This window comes from Acartia tonsa, chromosome 8 (assembly GCF_053477335.1).
Source record: "Acartia tonsa isolate MP-2025a chromosome 8, ASM5347733v1, whole genome shotgun sequence".
NCBI classification, from domain to species: Eukaryota; Metazoa; Arthropoda; class Copepoda; order Calanoida; family Acartiidae; genus Acartia; species Acartia tonsa.
Genome location: NC_137267.1, coordinates 14,040,176 through 14,067,554, shown reverse-complemented (window position 1 = coordinate 14,067,554; position 27,379 = coordinate 14,040,176). Strand labels below are relative to the sequence as shown.

General features: G+C 32.1%; 1 protein-coding gene across 2 annotated transcripts in view; it reads right to left on the bottom strand.

Moving 5' to 3' along the window:
* Window positions 1-27,379, bottom strand: part of LOC145326065 (muscle calcium channel subunit alpha-1-like) — a 214,471-nt gene that overhangs the window by 7,031 nt on the left and 180,061 nt on the right. For both annotated transcript variants that reach the window (XM_080169161.1, XM_080169162.1), the window contains 24 exons: window positions 25,402-25,459; window positions 23,285-23,398; window positions 22,788-22,864; window positions 22,530-22,598; window positions 22,145-22,269; window positions 15,579-15,708; window positions 15,313-15,420; window positions 14,739-14,874; window positions 13,905-14,074; window positions 13,217-13,362; window positions 12,764-12,917; window positions 12,142-12,189; window positions 10,912-10,983; window positions 10,168-10,263; window positions 8,458-8,559; window positions 7,959-8,042; window positions 6,688-6,807; window positions 3,606-3,671; window positions 3,411-3,502; window positions 2,836-2,911; window positions 2,403-2,460; window positions 2,033-2,114; window positions 1,290-1,365; window positions 271-403 (listed from right to left, as the gene is read on the bottom strand). In XM_080169161.1, the coding sequence (XP_080025287.1) occupies window positions 271-403; window positions 1,290-1,365; window positions 2,033-2,114; window positions 2,403-2,460; window positions 2,836-2,911; window positions 3,411-3,502; window positions 3,606-3,671; window positions 6,688-6,807; window positions 7,959-8,042; window positions 8,458-8,559; window positions 10,168-10,263; window positions 10,912-10,983; window positions 12,142-12,189; window positions 12,764-12,917; window positions 13,217-13,362; window positions 13,905-14,074; window positions 14,739-14,874; window positions 15,313-15,420; window positions 15,579-15,708; window positions 22,145-22,269; window positions 22,530-22,598; window positions 22,788-22,864; window positions 23,285-23,398; window positions 25,402-25,459 (2,392 nt within the window). The remainder of the gene's footprint in view (window positions 1-270; window positions 404-1,289; window positions 1,366-2,032; window positions 2,115-2,402; window positions 2,461-2,835; window positions 2,912-3,410; window positions 3,503-3,605; window positions 3,672-6,687; window positions 6,808-7,958; window positions 8,043-8,457; window positions 8,560-10,167; window positions 10,264-10,911; window positions 10,984-12,141; window positions 12,190-12,763; window positions 12,918-13,216; window positions 13,363-13,904; window positions 14,075-14,738; window positions 14,875-15,312; window positions 15,421-15,578; window positions 15,709-22,144; window positions 22,270-22,529; window positions 22,599-22,787; window positions 22,865-23,284; window positions 23,399-25,401; window positions 25,460-27,379) is intronic.

Genomic DNA, 27,379 nt, shown 5'->3' with positions numbered 1-27,379 from the left:
GTATCGAAAAGATTAAAGTTGTCTGCTGTCACAGTTTTCCCTCTAAAGGTTTATATCCTCCTTTAAAAACTATGTTATGTTATTTTCTATAGGGTATAGGTTGGTCCAGCAGGGTTAGGTTACCACAAGTATTTTCCCTGCAGGGGTTAGGTATAAAAATTAAACTGCCTTCATCTTTTTTATTTAAAAAAAAATGGGTGAGGGGTTCTGTGTTCGCTTAGCCCTTTGAGGGAAAGATTGAAGTAAGTGGAGACAAAAAAAGATACATACCGTCGCTATTGAGCCGCATGTTCATGGATACCAGTCTCTTGCAGGCAACCCTGTGGGGGCACAGCTTACCAAACCCAAGGGGTGGCGAGATTTTCCTCAACAGTGTGACCACGTCCACGTGCTTGATTTTACCCTGACAAATTAGTCAATTATTTATATTAATAATTTACTTTGTCTGTACGTCCGTTTTTAAAGCCTGGGAGAAATGTGATTTTCTCGGTTGCTACTTAAGATATACAGCGAAAATTTTTAGTGATGATTTCATGTACCAAAGAGCATCCAGTAACAAAAATATAGTTGGTCTATCTTTCTTTCGGTCAAGCTACTAAAGACAGATATACTTATTTCATATATGTGTGTTGTCATCTTTGTTATTTTTATGTAGCGAAGCTACTCTAAAAGTAGCAATATATCGATTCATAAAGCTTTGCAACTATTGTACAAACCCAAAAAAGAAAGAGAGAAATGCAAAAACAATTATCATTCAATAAATCGAGTAACATTTCTTTTCTGCAATTTTCTCTTTTTAATAAAAATGTTGGATTTTATTGTGAAAGGGAAAATCTACAAACAATCCAAATTTGAGTGCATTTGAATTGTTTTATTAGGCGCATTGATGCTTTCCCTTAATGTGTCTGTCGAGCAAGAACCCCCCCCTTATTTAAAAAAAATTAAAATAAGGGACGTTACAAAGATTTAACATATCCAAATATACATGAAAGTAATAGGATGTCTATTTGTGTGTAGGTGTAGCGAAGTATCTCGCAAAGCCCCAAACGGTTATGGTTCTCTAAGCTCCTTTACAGTGATATAGGTCCATAAGGGGTTAATAACTATTTTTGGGAAGGTACCTAAGATAAATAAAATCTTGTAATTAATGCCTACCCCCCTTAAAAAAAAATATTGTTTACTTTTTTCTTTTTAAAATAAAAATGGAAAAACGGATTAGTAGAAGCGTAGCATATACATAACGTAAAAATCTCCTCTTCCCTCACTGACTGACTGACTCACTCACTCACCTTTGCATCAGGATCATATTCTGACCAGAGAGTTACAAATTCACCCAAGTGATGAGGACCCAAAATGGACCAATCTCTGAAATATTTAACAAATTTGCAAATCCTATTTTGTAAAGTAGTAAGGATTTTTTGTCTAAAGCTTAAGACAACTACCGAACCGATTGGGTTCTCTATTTTAGGCAAGCTTTATATTGAGCCTGAGATAGCTTTAGGCTATTTTATTTTAAAATAAAAGTTTAGGGGTAATTTAAATTTTTTGTAGTCACTATCCGCCCATTAAAATACAGAACTCCCAGATGCTAGTTGCGTAGCCGCTAGTGTTTATAAAATTAACAAGTTTTAAAACTTACATAAAAACCAAGCTCAATAAGTAAAAATGAAATAATAATGGACAATAATTTAGCAGCCTTTTTTTCTATTCTTAATTACATTTTTTACGGCTTTCGGACGAGCAGATTCTAACAAAAACTTTGGTTTTGAAAAGTTCAATTCAGAATTATATATGTATAGTAAAACAATAATTAGATATTTAGGTTCATACATAGTTGGACAGTGTAATGAAATAATAAAATAGATAATAATGATAAATAAAATAGATAAAATAAAGACAATAGATAACTTAACCTGGTTAAATAGGCAAATTTATCAATGCATAACAAAGTTATATTAGGTTTACAGATATATAGATATAGAAATAGACAGGTTTACTTTATATGGATAGATAGATAATAAGATGAATTTACCTGGTTAGATAGTCAAAGTTATCCATGATAACAGCAACAAACAAATTTAACACTAAGAAGGCACAAACAATGAAGAAACTAAATCATAAAAATCATTTTTATTAATTTACAAAATTAAAAATATAAAAAAATCCTAAAAGTTGACTATGATAAAAAAATTTCATCCTAAATTTTCAAATTCTGTTAATACCCGTCTGAGGAATAAGTGATAAATTTACTTGCTAATTTCTACAGGTTAATGTGTTTTTCTCTTCTGCAAATATGTAGGCCGGATTTTTTAAATAAGAATTTTACTGAACAGTCCACAATTTTAAATATACATAAGAGTAATTCTGATAAATCAGACACAATAATAATAATGATTTCCTAATGAAGTATGGATATGCAAAATTTGTTCCACAGCCTCTAGGATCCCCTGCATCGTCAGACTGAAATTAAAATATAATATGAATATTTTTCTTTCCAAACATTTTCTTATATGTCTCATGTATCTCTAGGGATAAAACAAGGGACAATAAATTGATATTGATCTCAAATAATTTAAACAAAATTACCTATTCTGTAAATTAAAACTATAGGATCAAAAGTTTGGGCACTACTAGTTTATATTAAAACCAATCAAAATTAAAGTAACTAAAGTTTTTGAGCCAATGAATAAGATAATGTGTTTATAGCACTTTGGGTACCAGTGTAATTTACAGTCTAATGTTCCCTCACTTCCTTATAGGTCGATCATTCTTATTTTAACAGATTTCTTGCTTGAAGCATGGAAACGAAATGACAATAATAATATACATTCTTACCCTAGGATCACATTCTACGTCAGGATCCTTGATACAGGACAACATAATCTCTTGCCACGCCTCTCCGGTTGACGACCTGAAAAAGAATTTATTTTAAATAAAATGACGTTTAAGAAAATGTTGTAAAAAAATTCTCAAAAACACATGATTGGAATAGCCTAGGTATGTGCCTTAAAACTTACCCTAATAGTATACCAAGAGCCCGGTGAATGACTGGAAGTTTACCTGAAAAGTATAAGAAGAGCACAGGTGAATGATTGGGAGTTTACCTGAAGAGTACTAGAAGAGCCCAGGTGAATGACTGGAAGTTTACCTGAAGAGTATTAGGAGTGCCCAGATGAATGACTGGAAATTTACCTAAAGATAATTAGAAGCCAAGGTGAATGACTGGAAGTTTACCTGAAGAGTACTAGAACAGCCTAGGTGAATGACTGGAAGTTTACCTGAAGAGTACTAGAAGAGCCCAGGTGAATCACTGGAAGTTTACCTGAAGAGTTATAGAAGAGCCAAAGTGAATGACTGGAAGTTTACCTGAAGAGTACTAGAAGAGCCCAGGTGAATGACTGGAAGTTTACCTGAAGAGTACAAGAAGAGCCCAGGTGAATGACTGGAAGTTGTTGTTTCTGTGAATGTTGGTGTCGTCGTTTAGTGCGATTCTGCCGAACACCTTAAAAAATTATTATTAAAAATATATCATTAATATCTCTTATTTAATAGAAACTGTGAAATTATTGTTTCTATAAATGTTTGTTAGATCTTATTTTACATACCTGCATACCAACAACACCATAGATGAAGAAAATCAGAGCAATCAGCATACCAACCCAGGGCAGGGCCTAGAAAATTATTTTCTAATCATATATTTTACAGAAAAAAATATATTTTTAATATTTTCTCCTTTTTTCATGTGTTTAAAATAGTTATTTCTTGTATCGTATTATAAACAGCTTTCCGCGGATAAAGAATGTACAATTATAAGATTAAAACTAGTTTTTTTAGCCCTGAGGTGCCGAAGGCACCGGCTAAAAAAACTGGTTTTAATCTTATGATTGTACATTTTTATATTCGTAGAAAGCTGGATATAATTCGGTGCTAGACATAGTTTTTTCGTATGGATGAGAACCGGTTCCTATCCACCAGATTAGAATGAATACGAGAAAAATTATTAAATTAATCATTGAAAACTGTTGTTGAACAAAACCCCCCTGATTCCTTATTTGTAAAAGAATTCTTAGAAAGTGGGGGGGGAGAGTAGTTTATTTGTTTGTGTATTTCTTTAGGTCAGGTCAGGTTATGTTTTATTGGGTTATGGTTAGCCCCACAGGGATAGCCCTCCCCTCCCCCCCTCTGGAGGAATTTGACACTATAGAAAAAAATCCCATCTTATCATTAGCTTATTCCATTAAAAAGATTGGTACTTTTAGGGAAAGCACCAAATAATATTTTTTATGAACAGAATGTGCGTCTGGTTTGGTTTATAAATATATCATTCTTTAGAATGGTTCCACTCAGATTTTACGGTAATGTAAACTATATATACAAAATGCTACACTTTTAATCTATATTACAAAGTAGAATGATGTCTGTCCGTCCGTCTGTCCCTTAAGATCTTGGTAACCACTGAACCGGTCGGATTCTACTCTTCAGGGAATATTCCTACTGGTCCTGTTGTGGTTTTAGGCTATTTTCTTGGGGGTTGGGACACCCCCAACCCCCCTAAAAACAAAAAATCCCCCCACCATTTTTTTTATTATTTAAAATAGTGTTAAAGTGGGGGCTATCCAGGTAATACAGATGTAATTATACCTCTTGGGGCAAAGCCCCTAGAGGCTAGGGGTGAAGCCGCTAGTCTTTAAATGGAGACAGGTTTAATTTTTGGGAGGTAGGTTTTAGTAGCAAAGCTACTACATAATTATGATCTATTTGTATGTCATTATGTCTTTCTGATTATTTATATATAGAACTGTTCTCGATTAAACAAAGTGGAAAGCCCAAAAAATTACACAATTCTTATATAGACCCGTACATGAATGCATGTATCAGGTATTAATTAATAAATTTTCTTTTTGAACTAATATTTACTAAATATACCATAACAGTATATACAATTTTACTTTATTCTTGTCTTTTTAAATGCTGCGCTTCTAATAAGCAAAATTGTACAAATTAATAAAGTCTATTTCTAAGCCATTACTAGTATAAGTATATCTAATAATTATTTGATTGCATTAGTCTTTTAGATTATCATATTATGTATATGTGTATGGTCTACAATCATTTACACAAATATTTCAAATTACAAAATCATCAGATCTGCATATTATTACAGCAAAATGTGACTTATCCATTACTTTACTCTAATTATCAAACATACCTCATCTTACCTATTTGCCATTTTTGCGCATTTTAATTTGATAAATTACGGAATTTATTGAACACCAATGTATATAGAAAAAGATTTAGTAATTATAATCTTATCATAGTTAGGTGGTTGAGTTTAGTTTTTTTCTATTAAAGTACATTAAAATCTAACCATTTTTGGTGTTTAAAACAACTCTGACATCAAAATTAATACGATGTATGTATTTGTATGTCTCCTAATATCTCATAAACGGCTTTCCAAAATTTTCAGGGAAGTTTCTAATCAGTTGAGGAGAGGTTTTGGGATCATTGAAGTAGGAGACCTGCGACAACACGCCCCCAAAACACAAAGTAGGGGGGGGGGGGGGTGAGATACTTAATTTTTTCTTTTAGGGGTACTTTTTTAATGAAGTGGCGATTTTTCCGGGGAAATTACCATCCCCCAAAAAAGTTATATACTTTCTCTTAACATATCAAAAAGCTACACTGTAAAGGATAAATATAGGTATCGGTCCAGTGGTTAGATCTTTTGGTACAGACAGACAGGCAGTAATCCTGTTACTTTATATGAAAGGTTACTAGAAGAAGACGTAGGTGTACCCCCAACTGAGCTATTATTAATGCATGATGGTCACAACAAATCTAGACAAACATGATTGGATGGGCAATAACTAAGCAATGTACATTTTCTTTTCATCAAATATAAAAAAATATTACGATTTTCCTTAAGGATGTAAAAGAAAAAAATGTTTATATGTCTCTGTATTTGTCTGAAGATTAGATTTGTCTTTAAAGTGAAGCATATCATAGATAAAGAGAAGGTTTTTTTGACTATTTAAGGGAATGTACCTTTCCCTTCCAAAAAAATTGCCATAGAAAAAGAACCGCCCCCCAATAAAAAATTTATAAAAATTTGAGGGTCGACCTACCTTCCCTTCTTTACTCAAGCAACCCTAGCCGAAGCCGCTATTATTATATCAATTAGTTTAAGGTATCAGGACTAAAGACGTCTTGAGATATCAAATGCTTTACTAATATCAAACTGCTTGTAATATACTTTTTAAGAGTACAGCTGAAATAAAACAACTATCTTTCTGTCCATAGAGTAACTAAAGAACCAATAATAACTTTTGTACACAATTGTCCTAGCTAATTTACGTCTTCATACTTGTATATCTATTGTGGTTGGTTTCTTGGCTAGTCTTTATTCTACGAAAGTAGTAATAGCTATTTATCGCATCATATTGTAAACAGCTTTCCGCAGATATAAAAATCTCCAAAAATAAGATTAAAACCAGTTTTGTTATACTCAAGATGCCAAAGACACGGGCTAACGAAATTGGTTTTATTCTTAAAATTGTACATTTTTATATTCGTAGAAAACTGGATATTATAAGATACGCTACATGATTTTTCAGTATGTCATAATACCGGTTCTAATCCAGCGGATATTAATCAGTTTCGAAACCATGCTTGAAATATTTGTATTACCTGGAATGATTTGATAAAAGTCCAGAGCAGGGTTCTGATTCCCTCGTCTTTATTGAGCAATTTTACAAGTCTGGCTACACGGAATAATCGCAAGAAGCCAATAGAGGTATCACTGTCAGGCTGAAATAGATAGATAATAATAGAGGTATCACTGTCAGGCTGAAATAGATAGATAATAATAGAGGTATCACTGTCAAGCTGAAATAGATAGATAATAATAGAGGTATCACTGTCAGGTTGAAAAAGATAGATAATAATAGAGGTAACACTGTCAGGCTGAAATAGATAGATAATAATAGAGGTATCACTGTCAGGCTGAAATAGATAAATAATAATAGAGATCACTGTCAGGCTTAAATAGATAGATAATGATAGAGGTATTACTGTCAGGCTGAAATAGATAAATAATAATAGAGATCACTGTCAGGCTGAAATGAACCCAGTATTAGTGTCGGACTGATTATGACGTAACAAAAAAAATTAGCCAATGAGAGGACATTATTGACCAATGGTAAAATTTATAGTGACCTCTCATTGGCTAATTTTTTTTGTTACGTCATAATCAGTCCGACACTAATACTGGGTTCGGCTGAAATAGATAAATAATAATAGAGATCACTGTCAGGCTGAAAGATTTAGATAATAATAGAGGTATCACTATCAGGCTGAAATAGATAGATAATAATAGAGGTATCACTGTCAGGCTGAAATAGATAGATAATAATAGAGGTATCCCTGTCAGGCTGAAAAAGATAGATAATAATAGAGGTGTTACTGTTAGGCCTAAATAGATAGATAATAATAGAGGTAACACTGCCAGGCTGAAAAAGATAGATAATAATAGAGGTATCACTGTCAGGGTGAAAAAGATAGATAATAATAGAGGTATTACTGTCAGGCTAAAATAGATATAGATAATAATAGAGGTATCACTGTAAGGTTGAAAAAGATAGATAATAATAGAGGTAACACTGTCAGGCTGTAATAGATGGTTAGATAAATAGATATTTGGTAGGTATTTGAAAGAGAGATAGACAAGTAGATGGTTAGATATAAAGATTATAAGGTATATTCTCAGATAGATAGGTAGAAACAAAGATAAACAAGTATTTGGTTAGATGTTTGGATAGATAGATAGAATTAGACAGGTAGGTAGTTATGAAGATCGAAAGTATGATTTGAAAAATAAATAGAGAGGTGGATGATTAGATAGATAGTTAAATAGACAGATAGATTAAATAGCTAGATATATAGGTACTTTAGGTACTTACATTAATTTTGGCCATGCCAAGGTCAACTAATGAACCGGCTACAATGAAGAAGTCAAAAAAGTTCCAAGGATCTCCAAAGTAATTCTGAAATAAAACAAAAGTGCATGAGTGTTATATTTTGATATTTAATAAGGAATAATAAATCCAAAATTAGAAGAAATGAGAGAGAGACAGAGAGATATAGATTGAGGGAGAGAGAATAAGAGAGAGAAAGATAAAGAGAGAGAAAGAGAAAGAAACGAGAAAGATATATAAGTAGAGAAGAATGAAATTACATGGAGGGAGTGAGAGAGAGAGATAAATTGTGAAATAAAATATTGCTTTACCAACTAAAGGACATTATCACATCTAGAGTAGCTTGAAGATTTATTTAAAGTTACTGAAAAGAGGGAGGATAAGTGCTCTTAATACTGGAAAGAGAACCCAGAAGGAAGGACGAAATTACAGGGGGACAGACAAAATATTTATAGAGTAGCTTCGCTACCAAAAATGCACTCACCTTAAATCTGAAAGCCCCTAATTTGAGACAACATTCAACAAGGAAGAAATAAGTAAAAATTTGATTGAGTACATCCAGAAAGTCAGTGTAGTAGGTTGGCTGCACGGTTCAGTAAACATTATTTTCAAGCTTTTTTTATGTTGAAACCTTTGTCAAGTAGTTTTTTTTTATAGTTTTGTTTAAGACATAAAATATTCATTTAACTTAACAATTTAAATAAGTAATTAAATTAAACTTTTGTCTATACCTAATAACTTTATGACTGGACATTTTTGTCAAATGGTTTTGAAATAATAATTTTTTGGCTGTAATAATCTTCATTTAACCTTCCATCAAGGTAAACAAAAGTATTTTAGAGATTAGATTTTAATGTATAAAGTGCATTGGTATTTAATCAAATATTATATCATCATATCATATTCAAATTAATTAAACTCGTACAAACTAAATTCGGCTATTATACAAACATTCTACCATTATGTACACCGAAGTGTTTATTGATTGATTGATACATTACACAAGAGTCTCTACTAACTCGCCACGGCAAATATGCGCCTAAAAAAAAGCCTCTTGACCACTGCTATATAAATACCCCATAATTGCATGCTGGTCTTGACAATTTTCTTTAAATAAGCAATGTGCAATTATAGATTTAAAAGAAAATTAGGGAAATGATCTGGCCCAAAACAGTCGCATCTCATTACATACAAATAAAGAATTGATTGTCTTGAGAATGTTTGTCACAAAATGAATAATTATGCTCTTGATTAGCAAGATTTGGTTCTTAAGTTCTCGTGGTGTCTATAGGTTATCCTGTTTAAGCAACCGTGGGTTGATTTTAAAAATGTTTGAAGGCCAAACCGTAAATAATATTAAATTTTTAGTGTGACTATTTTAAATTTGAATGAGAACCTATCCCAGGATACACAAGTTCAAATATAAAACTTTTCACATGAAAGCGATAAATGTTGAAATTAGAGTAGTGATGGGGTTCGATTCACAAATAATTTTACGATGTTTTTGAACCTGTAGTGATGGGGTTCGATTCACAAATAATTTTACGATGTTTTGGAACCTGAATTGCAATTATTAACTTAACCTAACCAAACCAAAAAATTCATGGCTAATGTGAATAAAGCAGTTACATGGGTAATATTGTAAGGGAAATGATATCCTGAAAGGTGTTAGTCTATTTTGCTTGTTTCCTTAATAGTAATAAAAGATTATTTGGTTTTTGTCTCTTTACACTCACGTTCATAGACAACGCACCTAAAGACTTGGGGCATATCAACTATGTTCTAATATTTTTAGAGGTAATACGCTTTCGAAATAATAAATTAAATTTCAAATTATGGTTTTAATGAAAAAAAAACAGAACACATTTATTTATATTTCTTCTTTACTATCTATCTTACATTTAATTTTTCTATTTATTTATTATGATATGCCTCATACAATAGCGTGTACAGAGGTTTGAATCTTAAGAGGGTAAATAGGGGAACTGCAATTACTCTTTGAAGGGGGTTGTTAGCCTTCAGAAAACTTCAATGGACCTACGTGAAACTTGACTATAAAAAAAACCCATATCGGTCTATTGGTTAACGTGATCCTACGCTACACGCACACACAGACATCATGTTACTTTTTGATAATTTTAATCTTTTTTACCTCCTATTTTTTATTGAATTGAAAATAATGTTAAATTTCCTGTTTGTAGAACTTCATGGCAAGTGACATGGTGTTGAGTAGGATGGCAATGAACACGGTGTACTCGCAGAACGGCGACGTCGCAAAGGACCACAACCTTGCGATGGAGATGTCATTCAATTTAAAATATTTCTTTATCCGGAATTTAATAATTTAGGGACAATATTATAAACGAAAAATTTCATTAAATCTATTCAAAATTTACTTACATTTTAAGACTTGTTCATAGAAATTCTTATAAAAAAATATCCTAGGTCTCCATAATTAAAAAGCCAAAACTTAACATGCTTAAAATAGACTTTATGTTATTGATTATAGAGTTTCTATGCTTCCTAAATTGTTCTAAAATTTTAATTTACCTGAATCAAGTTTGAAATTGAAAGGACATTTCTTACATGCCTTAATTAAATATAAGAGCTATCTATTACAAATGGAAGGACTTACAGACGGACACTAAATTTAGAAAAGCTTCCCTTTTAAAATGTAAATAGTCCCTTTCGTAACATCGCCCCATAAGGGGCGATTTGTTGTATTTTTAAATGGCTTTTTATAGGTTATTTTAGGTTATATTGGGTTAGGTGATTGCCCAACAGGGTTAGGTAATTGGCCCCGCAGGGTTAGAGCCCCCCGCAGGGGCTAGAAATAAAGAAAAGCTACTGTGAAAAATACGAAGAATCGCCCCATAAGGTGCGATGTTACGAAAGGGACTTTACCCAAATGTATTTGTGTATTTCGAATGACTTTCCTGTATTGTAGGGGATTTTTAGGAATATATCTTCTCACAGGTCGGGCACTCATTGCAAAATTTATACAGTTTCTCTAAAATAAACAAGAATATTGTGATTAGGATCAGTGCAACTACATCAAAGTTATATGATATGAATGATGAAAATTTTTAGTATTTCTAGTTGTTATTTGATATTTTTCTTTTGTCCAATTTTACTTATTTCTAAATTACATATCTCCAAGAGATATAAATATTGTACCCTGTTAGTTTGTACAAACCAATCTGATCCAACATAAATAACATAGATTGAAGTTAACAAATAATAAAAAGAGTTTATATACGTTAGGGTTTTTCCCCGGTGGGTGAATAAAGGGGAAGGCTTTCCTATTAAATTTCTTTATCATGACAAATATTTATATAGACGGATAAATCGATTAAGTTGCACTATTTGGAGAAGCTTCTCATAGGTCTTCAAGTTTGTTTTTAAGCCAGAGTAAAGTATAGAAAGTGATTCAAAGTCATGTAATGCAATGTTAAATAACTGTCTCTGAATGACTATAGAAACTGCCTTTATCTTAGATATAAATACCTCCCAAGGGGTTAGGACGGCTGCACTGCACATATATTATAACTGCTATTTTCACAATATATTTTATCTGCTTTACTTGTATTTTCTTTCTTACATTGTATACCTATTCACATACTGTTTTGTTTTTCTCTCTCTTTATTTGCAGCAAATCTACTCTACTGTATAATACCAAATCTCCATCCATAAGTTATGAATATGGATGATAGAAATTTCTTGGATGTATTATAGAAAGATGTCTGTAAAGACCAATGGGTAACAATTTTTTTATATCACAATAATTCTATAGTCTTTTTTTATTTTTTACTCCTCAATTCCTCTGTTTTATATGGTATAACAGGCAAACCTACAAAGTTGTATGTAGAAGAGCTTTGTTACTTTTACAAGGATTTCAACGTCCACGAGTAACGAAGCACACATTAGTTATGGATGGACCTACGGATAAAGTTATAGAACAAATATTCTGTATTGTAAAAAAAAGATTTATATATTTAGATAGTAAAAATCACAAAACCTTTAGTAAAGAATTTGTTTTGTTAATTTGGAGCATACATGTAAAGTGAATCTTCACAATAAATTAACCCTAGCGGTTTGTTGCAGATAGACAGACGGATATTTCGAACTATAGAGCAGATTCACTGCTAAAATATAAAAAAATTCGAACCTGATTTTTGTCTAACGCACAGTCTTGGAAAGAGGCTTCGCCCTCGTTCTGTAATTAGAGTAGAATAATATATTAATAATAGAATTTGAATTTTGAATTACAATAGGAGTTTTTGTTTAGATATTTTAGGTAGCTTAAAAGGTTACAGACGTATCGATGCCAATGAAAAATAAATTATTGTTCATCCCCAATTATGATGTACATTAGATTTTGCCTTCTGCATATTAAACTTATTTGGAATTTGCTAGTTTGAACCAACGAATCTAGATTTAATTAAAGTACCCAAGGTTTGTAAGAATAAATTCCTTTTCAATTCAATAATCGTTAACTTAAAGGGAGGAAGGGGACATTGGGCTGTTTATTACACTAGTCCCCAAAGTTTTACAATAAAGTTTTCTTGGCTTAACAACTTTGGGGACTTTAATCAAATTTTCATTGGTTGCTTCATTAAGTTGTGTGTCAAACGTTTCAAACACTAATCTACAGAAGCGTCTTTTTGCGTATTATAATTAGGTATATGCATCACTTCATTGGCCATTGTCCTATCCCCCTAGATCACTAGTCAACTCATCAAATTTACTTAGTTTATCTTCCAATGACTTATCCTTGGATGGCTACATACCTGGAAGGTAACGATGACAAAACCTACGAATATGTTGATCATGAAGAAGGCAATGATAATCAGGTAGATAAAGTAGAAGAAGAAGACGCTCTGCCTGTAGTCCTGCTTGGGGCCCATGTCAGCCTCGTTAGAGTCGATGGAAACGTACAGGATGCTGAAATATAGATTTTACGATATAAAAGTAACCGGATGTCTATATGTCCGTCTGTCTATGTTAGCGAAGGAGCTCGCTAAATGCTGAACTGATATGGTCCTCCTTTTCAGTGAAGCCAATCATAAGTCCAAGAAAGATTTTTTGGTACCATAACTCCTTCAAGAAAATCGCTCCCTACTTTACATATTTATATTGACAAATGATATTGATTTATTTGATGAGTAGAATAGAATATTTTGCTTCGAGACTAATTAATAAACAATGTAATGATAGAATTGTACAACTACATTAAAACTTACCCAGGCCAACCCTCAAAGGTTGAAACAACAAACAGTGTCAGCATGGCATGTAGAATGTTGTCATAATGGAATTCTGATCTTTCCCATTGTCTCTCCTCTATTACTGGCTTGTTTATATCTCCGTCAACAAATGAGATGTATTCTCCCTAAATAATAAAATATATAGAGTAGGTTTCGTGATTATTCATACTTACTCCTTTCAATATATTAATCCCTTACCAAATTATTATTTTTAGTTACGAAATTAGTACCAATGGCTTGCCAAAGGGGATTGTCAACACTTCCCTTAAAACAAGATATGAGAAAGAACTGCTTTATTTTTGTTAATCCCCTTAGTATTGCATTGCTTTGCACACAACTGATTTGTGCTATTAGCGATTCTTCAATTTTAATTCAAAATTTTTTTAACAACCAACAGTTTGATTGCACGAACCATTTTACAAGTAATAAACGCGCCTGTTATGCTATTAAAGGAATTTCGACTTACTATGATGGCATGATTTTTACAAAAAAAGTTAACATTTGTGACACAAAGTTTTTGAGAAAACAAAGAAGTTAAATCTTTGGGTCCCAATGAAGTTTGCGGTCCAATGACCCCTCCCTCTCTGGTTTTTACACACCTGTACGTACAAATGTTATTTACAGTCCAATTTATCCCCCCCCCCCCTCCTCCTTGGTTTTTACATACCTGGCAGGTATCATTTGAGTTCATGCTGAGGTCGGAGCACATGTAGAACTTGCCCTTGAACAGCTGCACACCGATGACACCAAACATGAAGATGAGCAGGACAGTGACGATGATAATGTTACCGATGGACTTCACTGACACGATCATACACTGTACGACCTGTTTCAACCCTGAAATTCAATTAATGTTAAAAAGGTAGTTTTCAAACTTTAACAAGGATAATCCATAAGTAGTGAAGGACAGAAAAATAATGGATTTACAAACGAACAAAGTTAGATGTATATTCTGGTGTGGAAATGTATAGAGAACAAAGGCATATACTACTTTTGATGAAACATTAAAAAGTAAGGGTCGTAAACTGTAAAAAAAAACCCATTTTTTTAGGGGTCATGCTATATCTATTTTGAAGTATGATCGACAGACCGAAAGACAAGTAAATTATATTCATTCCCTATCTTTTATAGCAGCCGAGAAAATCACTTATCCCCCCATAGAACTACGGACAGAGTGACAAACATTAAAAGCGAATTACAAAAAAATTACTTCAATTTAAGTTTTAATAATGTGGGAGGAGTATTTTTACCGGGGATGATTTCTTTCTAAATATAGTTCAAAACACTTCCAGGACCTATACACAGCTATACTTTAAAGGAGAACCATATTAGTTTAGCAATTAGAAAGATCCTTCGCTACACATACACATACAGACTGATATCTTGTTACTTTGAAGTTAGTATGATTATAGTTTTTACTTTTAGATGATATCTCACAAATAAGAGTTAATTGACTGTCGTGTTTTAAAGTTGTAATGTGATAACGAGGTACAATTTTTACCTGGAGCCCTATTGATGGCCCTGAGAGGCCTGAGTACCCTGAGGACACGAAGAATCTTGAGGAAACCAATGCCAGAGCCACCGAAGATGGAAATGAGTGACACAGACACGACCACGATATCAAGACAGTTAAAAGCCTAAAAAAATATATTGGTCATTATTTTACATTATAAATATTATTCTACGAATTTAGAATGACTGATCCGATTAGGTTTTTATTTTTAGGGTAGCTTACTAAAGTTATCATATTATTAATGTTTATATGACGATTATATGATATTAAATAAAAGTTGGCATGTCTGACATATTAGCGACTTGTCATAAATAAGGATATTGCAAATGTAAAATTATTATGTTGAGAAAATGATAACGTGCACTTATGGCAGGGAATTAACCTAATATTTAAGTCTAACATAAAACGAGCGGTGTATTATAAAACATTCAAAATCAGCAGTTTTCCTTAGACTTTACACAAACTTTTGACTGTGTTATATTTTTTAATTGGTTTAAAAGTACACCAAGAATTAATGGACTATATAAAGATGTAAAAAGAGCGAAGCTGCTTTAAAACTAACCTGTCTACAAAAAGCTCCATCATGAAATAGAAATCCATAAGAGATAAGCTTGAGTGTGCACTCAAGTGTGAAAACGGTGGTGAAGAAGTAGTCGAATTTTCCAAGAATCTGAAAACAAATATATTTTTATAATACATTTTTACATTTATCCTAAGTGTGGTTTTCCCTGAGATGATTTTTTCAGACCAGGAAGGCATAGGATATCTGGATAATGTCATACCTGGATTTTAAGCAGGTCCTGTTGAGGCCAGAAATTGTATTCTTACCTTGTTGATGTCAGATTTAGCCCTGAGTGGATCTTCACAGGCCAGGAAGGCTGAGGATACCAGGATACAGACAAGGATAATATTGCTGCACACAGGATGGGCCTGGATCTTCCAGCAAAGAACTCGGATCCTGAAAATTTGAAAATTAAAGTGATTGGATTCACATAACATATAAAGAGGTTTTAGGCTAATTTGAAAAGGTGGGAAGTGATAACTTTGAGAAAAATAGATATTTTGCATGCTTTAATTTTTAAAAATTAAATTTGAAAGCTTTGAATATTTGACAGAGTAGGAAACACAAAAATACCATGGACAAATGCTTTTCCCATCTTAGGATACAGGGAGGGGTCTATCGAAAATAATTTTTGTGTCTTGAAATGTCTTTCAAAGAATGATTAAGATTAAGGTACATAGAAAGATCTCTTCCCCAAGAAAAAAAGAAAATAGAATTGGTCATTTTGAGAACTATTCTAAACCTAAATTGCAATAACAATAATTAAAACAAGAAATTAAAAAAATTTAAAGACAGTATGAAAGGAATTTTTTATTTAATTTCCGTTTACATTTCACTGTATTCCTGTATCGTATCTTAGAAAATAATCTAGACAATTTACCCACAAAAAGTCCGCACACAAAAATTAAAAATCTAGGTAAGAATTACATTTTGTAAGAAATAAAGACAAATTTTCTGATAAACAATCAGGTGATCTTAATAAAGTTAAATTACAAAATTGTGGCCAAAATAAATTACACATTATGATCATCATATGATATACTTACATATAGTGATTTATTCAGATAGATATACAGTTGTGGGGAAAAAAACTATACATTAAATGTCAAATCCTTTTGAATTGGATTGTTAAATTGGCTCGTGAGGAGTGTGTGTGTGTGTGTGTGCGAAAGGGGGAGGCTAATCAATGTTTAACATGATATTTTGTGTGATTTTTTTTATATTTTTCTCTGTCCTATTGTTTTGTGAGTAGGTGTCTAAATCAGTTTATAACACTTGTTTTGCGGATTTTCCAAGTAAAAGTTAAAAGGAAAAATATTCGAAAATTAATCCTATAATATAAAGAAGTAAGATTTTTTTATCTCAGAATCTACAGGTCCGAATAGATTGTACTTAATGAAAGCTTTACAAATTTCTTTGGGTGGTTTTAGGCTATTTTTTGATCTTTTAGCCATCACCTAAAGGCTAAGGGTGAAACAACTGTATATATACATATATAATTATAAAGGATGCATAAACATCCATAAAAGCTAATCAAACAAATTATAACAATTAACAGTAATAAGAAAGAGAATATACTTGAATTAAAAACAAAATTATATGTTTTCTTGTAGAATTGTTAAATGCATGACATACTAACAGTTTAGGACTTGATTAAAGAGATGCTTCGCCTATAAAAATGTACCTTATTTTCCGAAATATCTTTTTTGGGAGGCAAAAGCGTTGCAATATTATTTTGCTAAATGTTATTCAATATCCAAATACATATATTTTCGCAGGAAAAAAATCTACTGGGCAAAACTTGTTGCTATTTACACAGAGAGAAACAATAATTTTCAATAATAAAGTTTTTATCGAATGATTTTTTTTATAAATGTTTCAGATTTTAATCTTAATTGTGACTTTTTACAATAAGCGTGCGAAATAGGGGTGTAAACACCTCCCTAAAATAAAATTGGGTGGAGCTGTTTTACCCTTTTATACTCCAAATGAGCAGTAGGAACAAGGGGAAAACACCCCACATGAAGAACACCAATTTTGTGTCACATAAAAAAATTCTAAATAAAGGGGGATGTAAGAAATCTTAAGAGGTTAAAAATGGAGAAAAAAATAACTGAAAAGAATCTTTGAAAAATTAACATTAGGTACATATTTGTTGCTTAAAATACTTTTTGGATCATGGAAAGAAACCCAAGTAGCGGGTTTTGATGTATTTTCACAGTAGATTTTCTCCTATTTCTAGTCCCTGCGGGATAATCATATATATTTACCTGACCTATCAAAAGTGAAAATACAACGAAACCCGCTACTTTGTTTCCTTTCCATATTCCCAGTTTTCCAATATATTTGTCCCTATCCCAGATTTTTTAAATGCATGTAGTAAGGATTATTGCTTAAAACTATTTTTGCTCAAAATTTAAAATTGAATTATTGATGTATGCATCAGTGATTATTGAACTCGGAATTTCATATTTTCATAAATTAACATTAGGTCTTAATAGCTGCACCCGTTTGAGAATCAATACATTCCCCCTACTCTTTCTATGTCACCTTAGAGAGATCTTAACGGACTGACTAAAAAACTTTACTACTTTATAATATAGGATAACTGAAATTGTCTCCTGTACGTAGACCTCGTTACATTATATAAGGCAAAATCTTAGATATTTACCAATTACAAAACTACATGTTAAGTATTTTAAATGTTGGATTATTTGTAAGTAAATTAATCTTATATCCCCTGCTGAGGTATATATAAAGGGTGTTTAAATAAAAACCAATCGCTTCACTTTTTTCAATATAAACTTTACAGTTTTGGTCCAAAACTAATAAAAAAATAGTACAATTCATGCCCAAGCAATGAAAATAATAAAACAATATTGAATCTTAAATCTACTCACCCTTCCCGAGCACTAGAGCTCGAAACCTAGCCCTTGCAGAGAAATTTGCCCTACGCCGAAAGTGCATATTTTATAATAAAATTAAGACAAATTTGTCTCTTTAAAAAAAGAACAAACCGTCTTAAGTACTTGAAATCTTGTAGATAGACCCCATAATGTTTGGGGTTTTTGATGGGGCATGTAAAGATCTTTCTTTAGACACCTTAACAAGGTTTCTAACATAATCCTAGCCAATTTGGCATCAAAAAGAAAGACCTGACAAACATCAAGAACTAGATTTAAACAGAGCCGCCATGCCTCAATGTTGGATGGGTCTGCCTTTTTTATCCCAAATCGGCTAGGATTGAGGTAAAAACCTATTTAAGGTGTCTAAAGAAAGGTTTTTACATGCCCCTTCAAAAACTCTAAACATTATGGGGTCTATCTCCAAGATTTGAAGTACTTATGGTGGTTCAAATTGTGAGCGATTGGTTTTTTTTTAAACACCCTTTATATACCCAGCTACATGGATTATATGTATACACAATAGACAGCGTGGAATAGATTACTTTTGTTGTTGTTTTGCATTGCTTTGTACCTCTCGAAAATTGATAGTTTTGAATATTCAATTAAAGGAAGCCTTCAAGAAATACACAGATCTGCTGATGAAAAACTGCCACAAGTAGTCCCATACCCCAAATTTGAATCCTTCAGCATGAATTACATTTTAGGAAAACTTTCTAAATTTTCATATACCCAAATTGTCATTTTGAAATGCCTATAACTTCTTTGTTATTGAAGCTGAAAGAAGGCTTCAAGTTTGGGGTATTGTTTCGACTTGCACGGAAGTCTTTCAGCAGTTAGATCGGTATATTATAAAATTATTTTTGATAACTAGCGGCTACGGCCCTAGAGAGTCTCTAGGAAAACTTGAGTGATAGGGGTTGAAGTAAACCCTCCACTTTAAATTTTTATTTGTAAGTTTTACAATGTCAACATTGAAAAAAATGTCTGATGAAAATATTATATAATGTTAATTTAAATTTTCCTATTGCCCGGTATAAAAATGCTCTATTTATGTAATCTATTATTTGCAAAGAGATTAGACAAGAATCCAAACATTTCCTAGTATTGACACCTAAATAGCAAAAGTAATTCCAGTTTTACTAAATTCTATTTTGTCTTAGTTCTTTCAGTGAAGCTGCACTATAAGCTTTACATACATCTGCTATTTTGTTGGTTTGTCTACATTATAAGATCATGCTAACAATGAGACAATTAAAATACTCTTTTCAGATAAGATTTATAAGGATTTTTATTCATTTTAAGGAGGGTAATACAACCCCACAAAATACTATGTGATTGGGGGTGGTATTTTTATATTAGTATTCTAATATGCTTTAGTGGCTATAAAACACAGCTTTATAAAACAATATTTCTTTCTCAAAACTTAATTCTAAATTTTACTTATGTGTGTGTATCAAAAGACACAAATTAAAGCAGACAAGGACAAACAAGGTTAAATGCATAAAATTTCAGGGACTCAGGTATTTGTAAATGAAAGATAAAATGATTATCTCAACCCCCCCCCCCCTCTAAACAAACGGGAAGAGGGTTGGGGTTTAAGTTGATCGTCCAGTTTCCTTTTTAATTTTTAATGAAAAAGAACTTAATTTTTTAATTGGAGGAGGGTATTTTTCCAGGGGTAATCTATAATGGAAGAAGTGAGATAGATACAGTTCCCTAAACTGATTATAATAATTCACTGGACCTATAAGAAGATTTACTGTAAAGAGAAACCATTTCTGTCCAGCAAGAATTTCAGCTAGAGACAAACCTACTGTTAATTTTTAATAAGGATAGTTGTATTTTTGAAGAAAGTAATTATTCTAAGGTAAGGTTATTTTCAATATCCCTATTCCTTCATTCGTGTATGATTGTATTTACAAGAAGAATACATATATATAAAAAGTGGTGATTGAGACAAAACCTGTTATAAAATACATTTGCAACTCTACATGTCAGAGAGAAACAAAAAAGTGAATATTTTTCTACAGATTTTTTCCTAGTATATTCGCAGATTTTATGGGAGCAAAGATACTGTATGATTTATCTAATCTATTTGTGAACCCAGGCTCCTAAGAATTTTAAAATTTTTCCGGAAATTTTAGAGAATCTTCCTTTTTTTCAAACTTGTAACATATTTTTTTAGGTCCTATCAACATAATAATCTATTTCTAGTGGCTTTGTATTCGTAGGAATAAAGAAGGATAGAACAATAGGCGAAAACTATCCCAATACCCGATTTAAAAATAAATAGCCTAAAACTATCACAGGACCTATATGGAGCTTCCCTAAAATGGAGAACTTAATCGGTTGAGAATTTATCAAAATCTAAATTTACATTTAAAAAAGCCTCGCCACTATTTATATAAGAAGATGACTAAGAGATAATTTGTCCTTTATTATTTAAACTTGACTTATATGGATATTATTATCCCCTTGTACATATCTCTAAGAACTGATACAGATGTTTTATTGGATCCAAATTTGCACTGAGAAAAGTGCATCCCAGAAAAAATGTATTTAGTTTAGCCTGTGAGAGAGAAGACAGCCTTATTTATGGTACTTTCGTATAAGCCCACCTAGCAGTGTCATACACTAGTTTTAAGCATGTATTATTCTTTTACTAATTTTGGACTTTTTCAAATAGACTTTTAGCTTTTATAGAAATATGCAAAACAATCCTCATATAAGGTAACAACAGGATCTCTATCTGTCTGTATGTTGCTCAAGATCTCGATAATCACTGGACCGATATGATTCTCCTTAAGTTTCTTATTGGCGTGTAACACCATATCATTAAATATTTATGAATAGGAAACTACACATAACTAGAGTAAAAATGTTCCATTCTTTAGTCTTTTGATTTATTTTCTGCTATGATATAATAAGAAATCACATAATAATTATTTAAACAATTACAAATTTTAGAGTATTTCGAAAAATTTAATGAAAATTTTAGTATTGTTCAATACATTATAATATTTGTGTCAAAGAGAATGCAATGAAGTCCTGACTAGTAAAAAGATATCCTTAGCTTTAATATGAGCAAGTAAATAATAGGCATTTTCCATTATTTGTACATTAAATGCTCCCAACCCCCTCTCTTTTATAATTATTTGCCCTTGGCAGAATAATTCTTATTCTTATAGAAGACTTTTTACAAATTAAGGTTTTTTTATGCAATAAAATCTGCAAAATTAAATATTCCAATGGTTTTCTACATAGTGAAACCCTAACCCACCTTATTTTTAAAATATTTAAAGATAGGGGTAAGTTAGATTTCCTTCCTGTGCCTAACCCTGTGGGGCCTATACCTGAGGTGTTCTTACCCTGTGGGGCTACCCAGTACCCATTATAACCAATCTTCAATTATCTTCAATTTTTTAGAGGGGATTAGAAAAGGGGTTGATATTGTACAATGCTGCATATGTGGGAAAATGGTAAATAATGCAATAAACTGGAAAAAAGGGCCATATCTTCCTTATTGTTAATATAAAAGTGTTTGTGATAGCTTTTTTTTCTAGATTGTACCCTTTCATCTTGAATCATTATCAATTTTTTATATTGATTATATTGATTTATGTTTGTACTTTTGCATTGATTTAAATTATAGCATACTACGCTACTACTACTTAAAGGAAGTTAGGGGAGAAGAAAACGACCCTTTGATTTAAATTTTAGTTTTAAAAAGAAAGCAAAATTCTTTTTTAGACTGTAGGTGCATTTTTGTACATTTCACTACAAAAGTTATGAACCTTTCTTGGACTTATAAGAAGCTTTACTGTAAAGGAAAACCATATTAGTCCAGCTGGTAATGAGATCTTAAGCTACAAACACTTAGATAGATAGACATCATGTTACTTCAATATGAAGATTAACATCCCTACCTATTAGTTGGCGAGAAAATGAAGAATGATGAAGAATTAGGAATGGGAGCCACAGAGTTAGGAGAATCCTCTTCCTCTATTTCCTCAACATACTCCCCCTCATCCTCTTCCTCATCTAGCATAGCCTAGATAAATAGATAGATAGATAGATAGATAGATAGATAGATAGATAGATAGATAGATAGATAGATAGATAGATAAGTAGGTAGATAGATAAATACGTAGATAGATAGATAGATAGATAGATAGATAGATAGATAAATAGATAGATAGATAGAACCCAAAAAAACAGCTAATATCTTTAAAGAAATATTTTTCAAATTGAATCACTTTTTGGTAACCGCTGATTCTTTACAAGAATATAAACGCGCAAGGAAAAGGTCACCTTCATGGAAAGATCAGGTGGTTGGTCAGAGGTCACTTCTCCAGAAATCATATGGATACCTCCATCCTCCTAAATAGGTTATATTTTTAGTGCTTTACACATTGTTGTTCATATAAAGAAAAAAACATTTTTACTGACTTAAACAGCTTTTGGTTTTTTGGAATAATTTCTAGAGTTGATTTTTCTTCGCATTCACACATACACTCAAACAGATAGTCATCCTGTTACTTTTGTTTTAGGATAAGGATTGAATAATACCTTTCCATTTTCATGTCCAGCAGTTTCCAATGGTGGTGGTGGGGCCTCCTCCTCCTCTCCCCCCTCCTCTTCATCCTCTGATTACGCAAACAAAATCAATATTTCCTTCAAAGTACCAATTGAAAGGTTCAAAAATGCCCATTTAAAAAAAAATGATTTGGAATAATGGGATAGGGGTTAGTTTTACTATAGATATGCTTATTTTTCTGTCTTAATTTAATGCCCCTTATAATGTGTTTGGTAAAGTAAGCAAGCTTTATTAATCTAGCCATTAAAACCCTAAACCATTTGAACCTATCTGGAGACACAAATTTGCTTATATTACTCATTGTAACCTAACCCAAATTATTTACTTCTACTAGTTATTTATAAGTTTAAAGAACAGTTTACAAATCTGCTATATTTATATTGAAAGATGTTTGTGTCCAGTTAGATCGCATTAACGGCGTTTTATTGAAACATGACTCTAGGAGCGAAGCTACATATTGATTTCTCGCCTGTAGAAAGATTGTCGACAGCAATGGCCAAGAAGACGTTGAGAAGGATAAAGTTACCAGTAACAAACAGAATTATAAAGTATAAACTAGCTATAGCTCCAAGTCCCTTGATTCCTGAAATATAAACATAATTATAAAGTATGAACTAGCTATAGCTCCAAGTCCCTTAATTTCTGAAATATAAACAGAATTATAAAGTATAAACTAGCTATAGCTCCAAGTCCCTTGATTCCTGAAATATAAACAGAATTATAAAGTATAAACTAATTATAGCTCCAAGTCCCTTGATTCCTGAAATATAAACAGAATTATAAAGTATAAACTAGCTATAGCTCCAAGTCCCTTGATTCCTGAAATATAAACAGAATTATAAAGTATAAACTAGCTATAGCTCCAAGTCCCTTGATTCCTGAAATATAAAAATAATTATAAAGTATAAACTAACTTTAGCTCCTAGTCCCTTGATTCCTGAAATATAAACATAATTATAAAGTATAAACTAACTTTAGCTCCTAGTCCCTTGATTCCTGAAAAATAAAAGAATTAATTACAGAAAGGAGCTTAATTTTGCAGAGTTCTTAAAGGATAGACAATGAAAGTTGTACATTCCCAAAAACTGTAAACAAAATTACCCCTTTGCTTAGAAGAATAAAATATTGTTTGAAAAGTTTGGAGACCAAAATCTCGAGAAAGCCCAATCTGTCCCGATTTTGTATCACTTTTAAAAAGTGCGATTCCTGTGACGTCATATAAAAAGGGAAGGGGGGAAGAAAAGCTCTTCCCTTTTCTCCCATCTCTTTTAAAGAGATTTTCTTCCCCCCTTCCCTTTTTCTTTCCCGAAACGTATATGACGTAACTGGAATCGCACTTTTCAAAGTGATACAAAATCGGGACAGATTAGGTTTTCTCCAAAATTTCAACAAAAGTACCCAATGTTTTTGATCCAGCGAATAAGATAACATGGTTATAAGACTGTGGGTGTGACTTTCATACCTTGACACTCCCCTCGGTTGTATTAGGAAGGTTTAGACCCTTGACAAGGGTTTTTTGAGAGGTCGAGGGGTGTGAAAACCGGGGGGTTGTATCCACCTCCTTAATTTGGGTTGTAGAAACGACCCACTGCACTTGTTAGTAACAAATTTTATTGGTATACCTAAGTTGCTAAGTGTCTATGTGTTTATTAAAAACTTGAAAACGCCTGCATGGAATTAATCTACACTCCTTTCCTTCCCCCAAAAATGTGTGAGTTTGCTTGATCCTATGTCTGACTTGTTTTCAAAATACATCAGATTCATATTGAAATTTATGAAATTGAATTGAAAAGTAAAATGATTTGAAATATACTTTCTCTCGATATTTGATATATTTATATTGTACGTACAATCTTGTCATACAAATTTGATCCATGGAAGTATTTTTATATCTAGGGCAATATAAAGGATTGCACCTTTTGCTCTTTCATGGGTAAATACAATTATTTAATAATGTAGGAATGAAGGTCTATTGATTGATGTTTTAAAACACCATCTAGATTGTAACAAATAATCAATATTAAAGTGTTGAAGGAACTAACAGACATACACAAACTAATCAATAGCTCAGGGACTTTAAGGGATAAGATATGTTAATCCTGCATTGTAATAAACAAAATTTCACCGTCTGTAGATTAAAATTATAAGTAGAAAAATGTGTTCATTGCTAGAAAATTGTATCCACAAATTAAGATCTAACAAAGTATCCATAGCATAGACGTCCAAGTTTTTTTTTTTGGGGGGGGGGTAAAATGGCGCGCGAAGCGCGCAAAAACTTTTTCTATTAGAGATTTCTTATTTTGGGGGGGGTATTTACCCCCCTAAAATTGTTTGGGGGAGTAAATACCCCCTCCTAAATGGTTGGGGGTGCCTACTGCACCCCCAGGGTAGGGATAAATTTTAAATGGGGGGGGGGGGTAAAATGAAAAAAAATTTGGGGGGGGGGGGGTAATCGCCCCATAACCCCCCCCCTGGACGTCTATGATCCATAGTGGGTATGCCAACTAATGAGAGACCGTTTTTAAAAATCTTTGAATAGCAGTGTAATTTACAGTCCAATAATACTTTATTTAAAAAAAACTGTACCTCCATAAGCTTGAATACCATCGTACATAACAACGTTCCAATCTTCACCTGTCAGGATCTAAAATAAATATAAAATATATTCGTAAAAGCAACATAATGTCTGTCTATGTGTGTGTACCTTAAGATCTCGCAAACTGCTAAAAAGATTATAAGTTAAAGAGTAGCTATGGTTGGACAGACAAAAAAATGTTAACTCAAAGAATTGAGGTAAAATGTTCTTTAGTCTTGCAACACAATTATTTTACAAACATTTTTTCCCAGCAAATACTCGGGGATAAGGTAACAAGTAAGTGGGTAGAATTGACAAAAAATAATTGGTGCTTTCCATTTAAGTGCCCGACGAGCACTAAAACCTTAATTGTTGTTTTTAGAATATATTCAAAATAATGTGAGGGGGAGAGGTATTTTTTTCCTTATGCCCATCCCTGCGGGGGCCCTATAACCTTTCCTAACCTGACCCAAAGCAATAAACAAACTAACCAAATTATACTTCCTTACTCCCCCTCCTCATTTTCAATTTATTACATAAAAAAAAGGTCGAATAGCACTTAGATGAAAACCGCCAATTAAAAAAAACACATTTATTTGCAAAACACTCTTAATACTATTTGAGCTAAATTACATTTTACTTTGTTCCTTGACAAATCATTTCTGGAACGTAAAGGACAATTCAGGTAGAAATCTCAGTTGATTCATTTGAACCCCCCAAATATTATCATGACTTTTTTTATAAACAAGGATGACAACATCCATAAGTAACGAAGCACAAAAAATAATGGATGGGAATACGTACAGGTAGATTTAAAGTGTATTTATATTTTGTATAATGATGAAGGTCAAAGAAAATTACATAAAAGATGCTCATAACAATGAGAAAAATTATATAGATACTTATATCCCAAAAAAGTTTTAAAATTGGACCAAAAACACCAAAGATATAGAGAAATATGTAAAACATATAAAAAAAATAGCCAAAAACCTGCTAAAAGGCAGTTTGACCGCCATAGTTGCTTTCTTAAAATGACAGGAAATTTAATTTTGATATCAATAACTGAAAAAATTTGGGAAATCGGACCATAAACACCAAAGGTATGGAGAAAAATGTGAAAAATACAAAAATAGCCTAAAACCTGCTTAAAGGCGGTCTGATCGTCATAGTAGTTTTCTTTAAACGACAGGATATTAAAGTTTGATATCTAAAACTAAAAAAAAATTTGGAAATCGGACCGTAAACACCAAAGATATGAAGAAAAATGTGAAAAATACAAAAATAGCCTAAAACCTGCTAAAAAGCGGTCCAACCGCCATAGATGTTTTATACTCAATTGTGCTCCTTAATAATGGGAATGTTGTCAAAAAATTCCAGCCTTTTTTCTTTTATAGGAGCCGAGAAAATCACTTTTCCCCAAACTAAGACAGACAGACATATGGACATATGGACAGACGGACAGACGGACATATGGACAGACGGACATTTCAAATTATAGAGTAGCTTCGCTACCAAAAAGGGAATAATATTTTTTATGGGTGAAGGGTTACTTTTTTCTTAGGATCATCTATGAAGCTCTTTATAGTGCCTATAAAAAATTACGTCATACATTACAAAGGACCAATGATAGGCCAATACACAGAATGGCCAATTACCATTATCATCTTTCAAAGAATCTAACCACCTTGCAAATAGATTAAAACCTGCCTTGGATCAAGATTTTAAAAAAAGGTGGGTTCTTTCTAAGATCATACAAAGTTAAATGGAAACTTTGGATGAAAACTATCTAAAGTAAATTAGTTTAAATCTTTCAAATATTTTTAGCTCTACAACATTTTACAACAAAATTTAGACTATAGTTCTCTTATATATTTAGAATTCCTATAAATATTTTATCAATATTCTAATTGAATATAGATAGAAAATTTTAAGATAGAAAGAATTTATTATTTGCTATAGATTTTTTTCAATAAATCCAAAAAATCTATT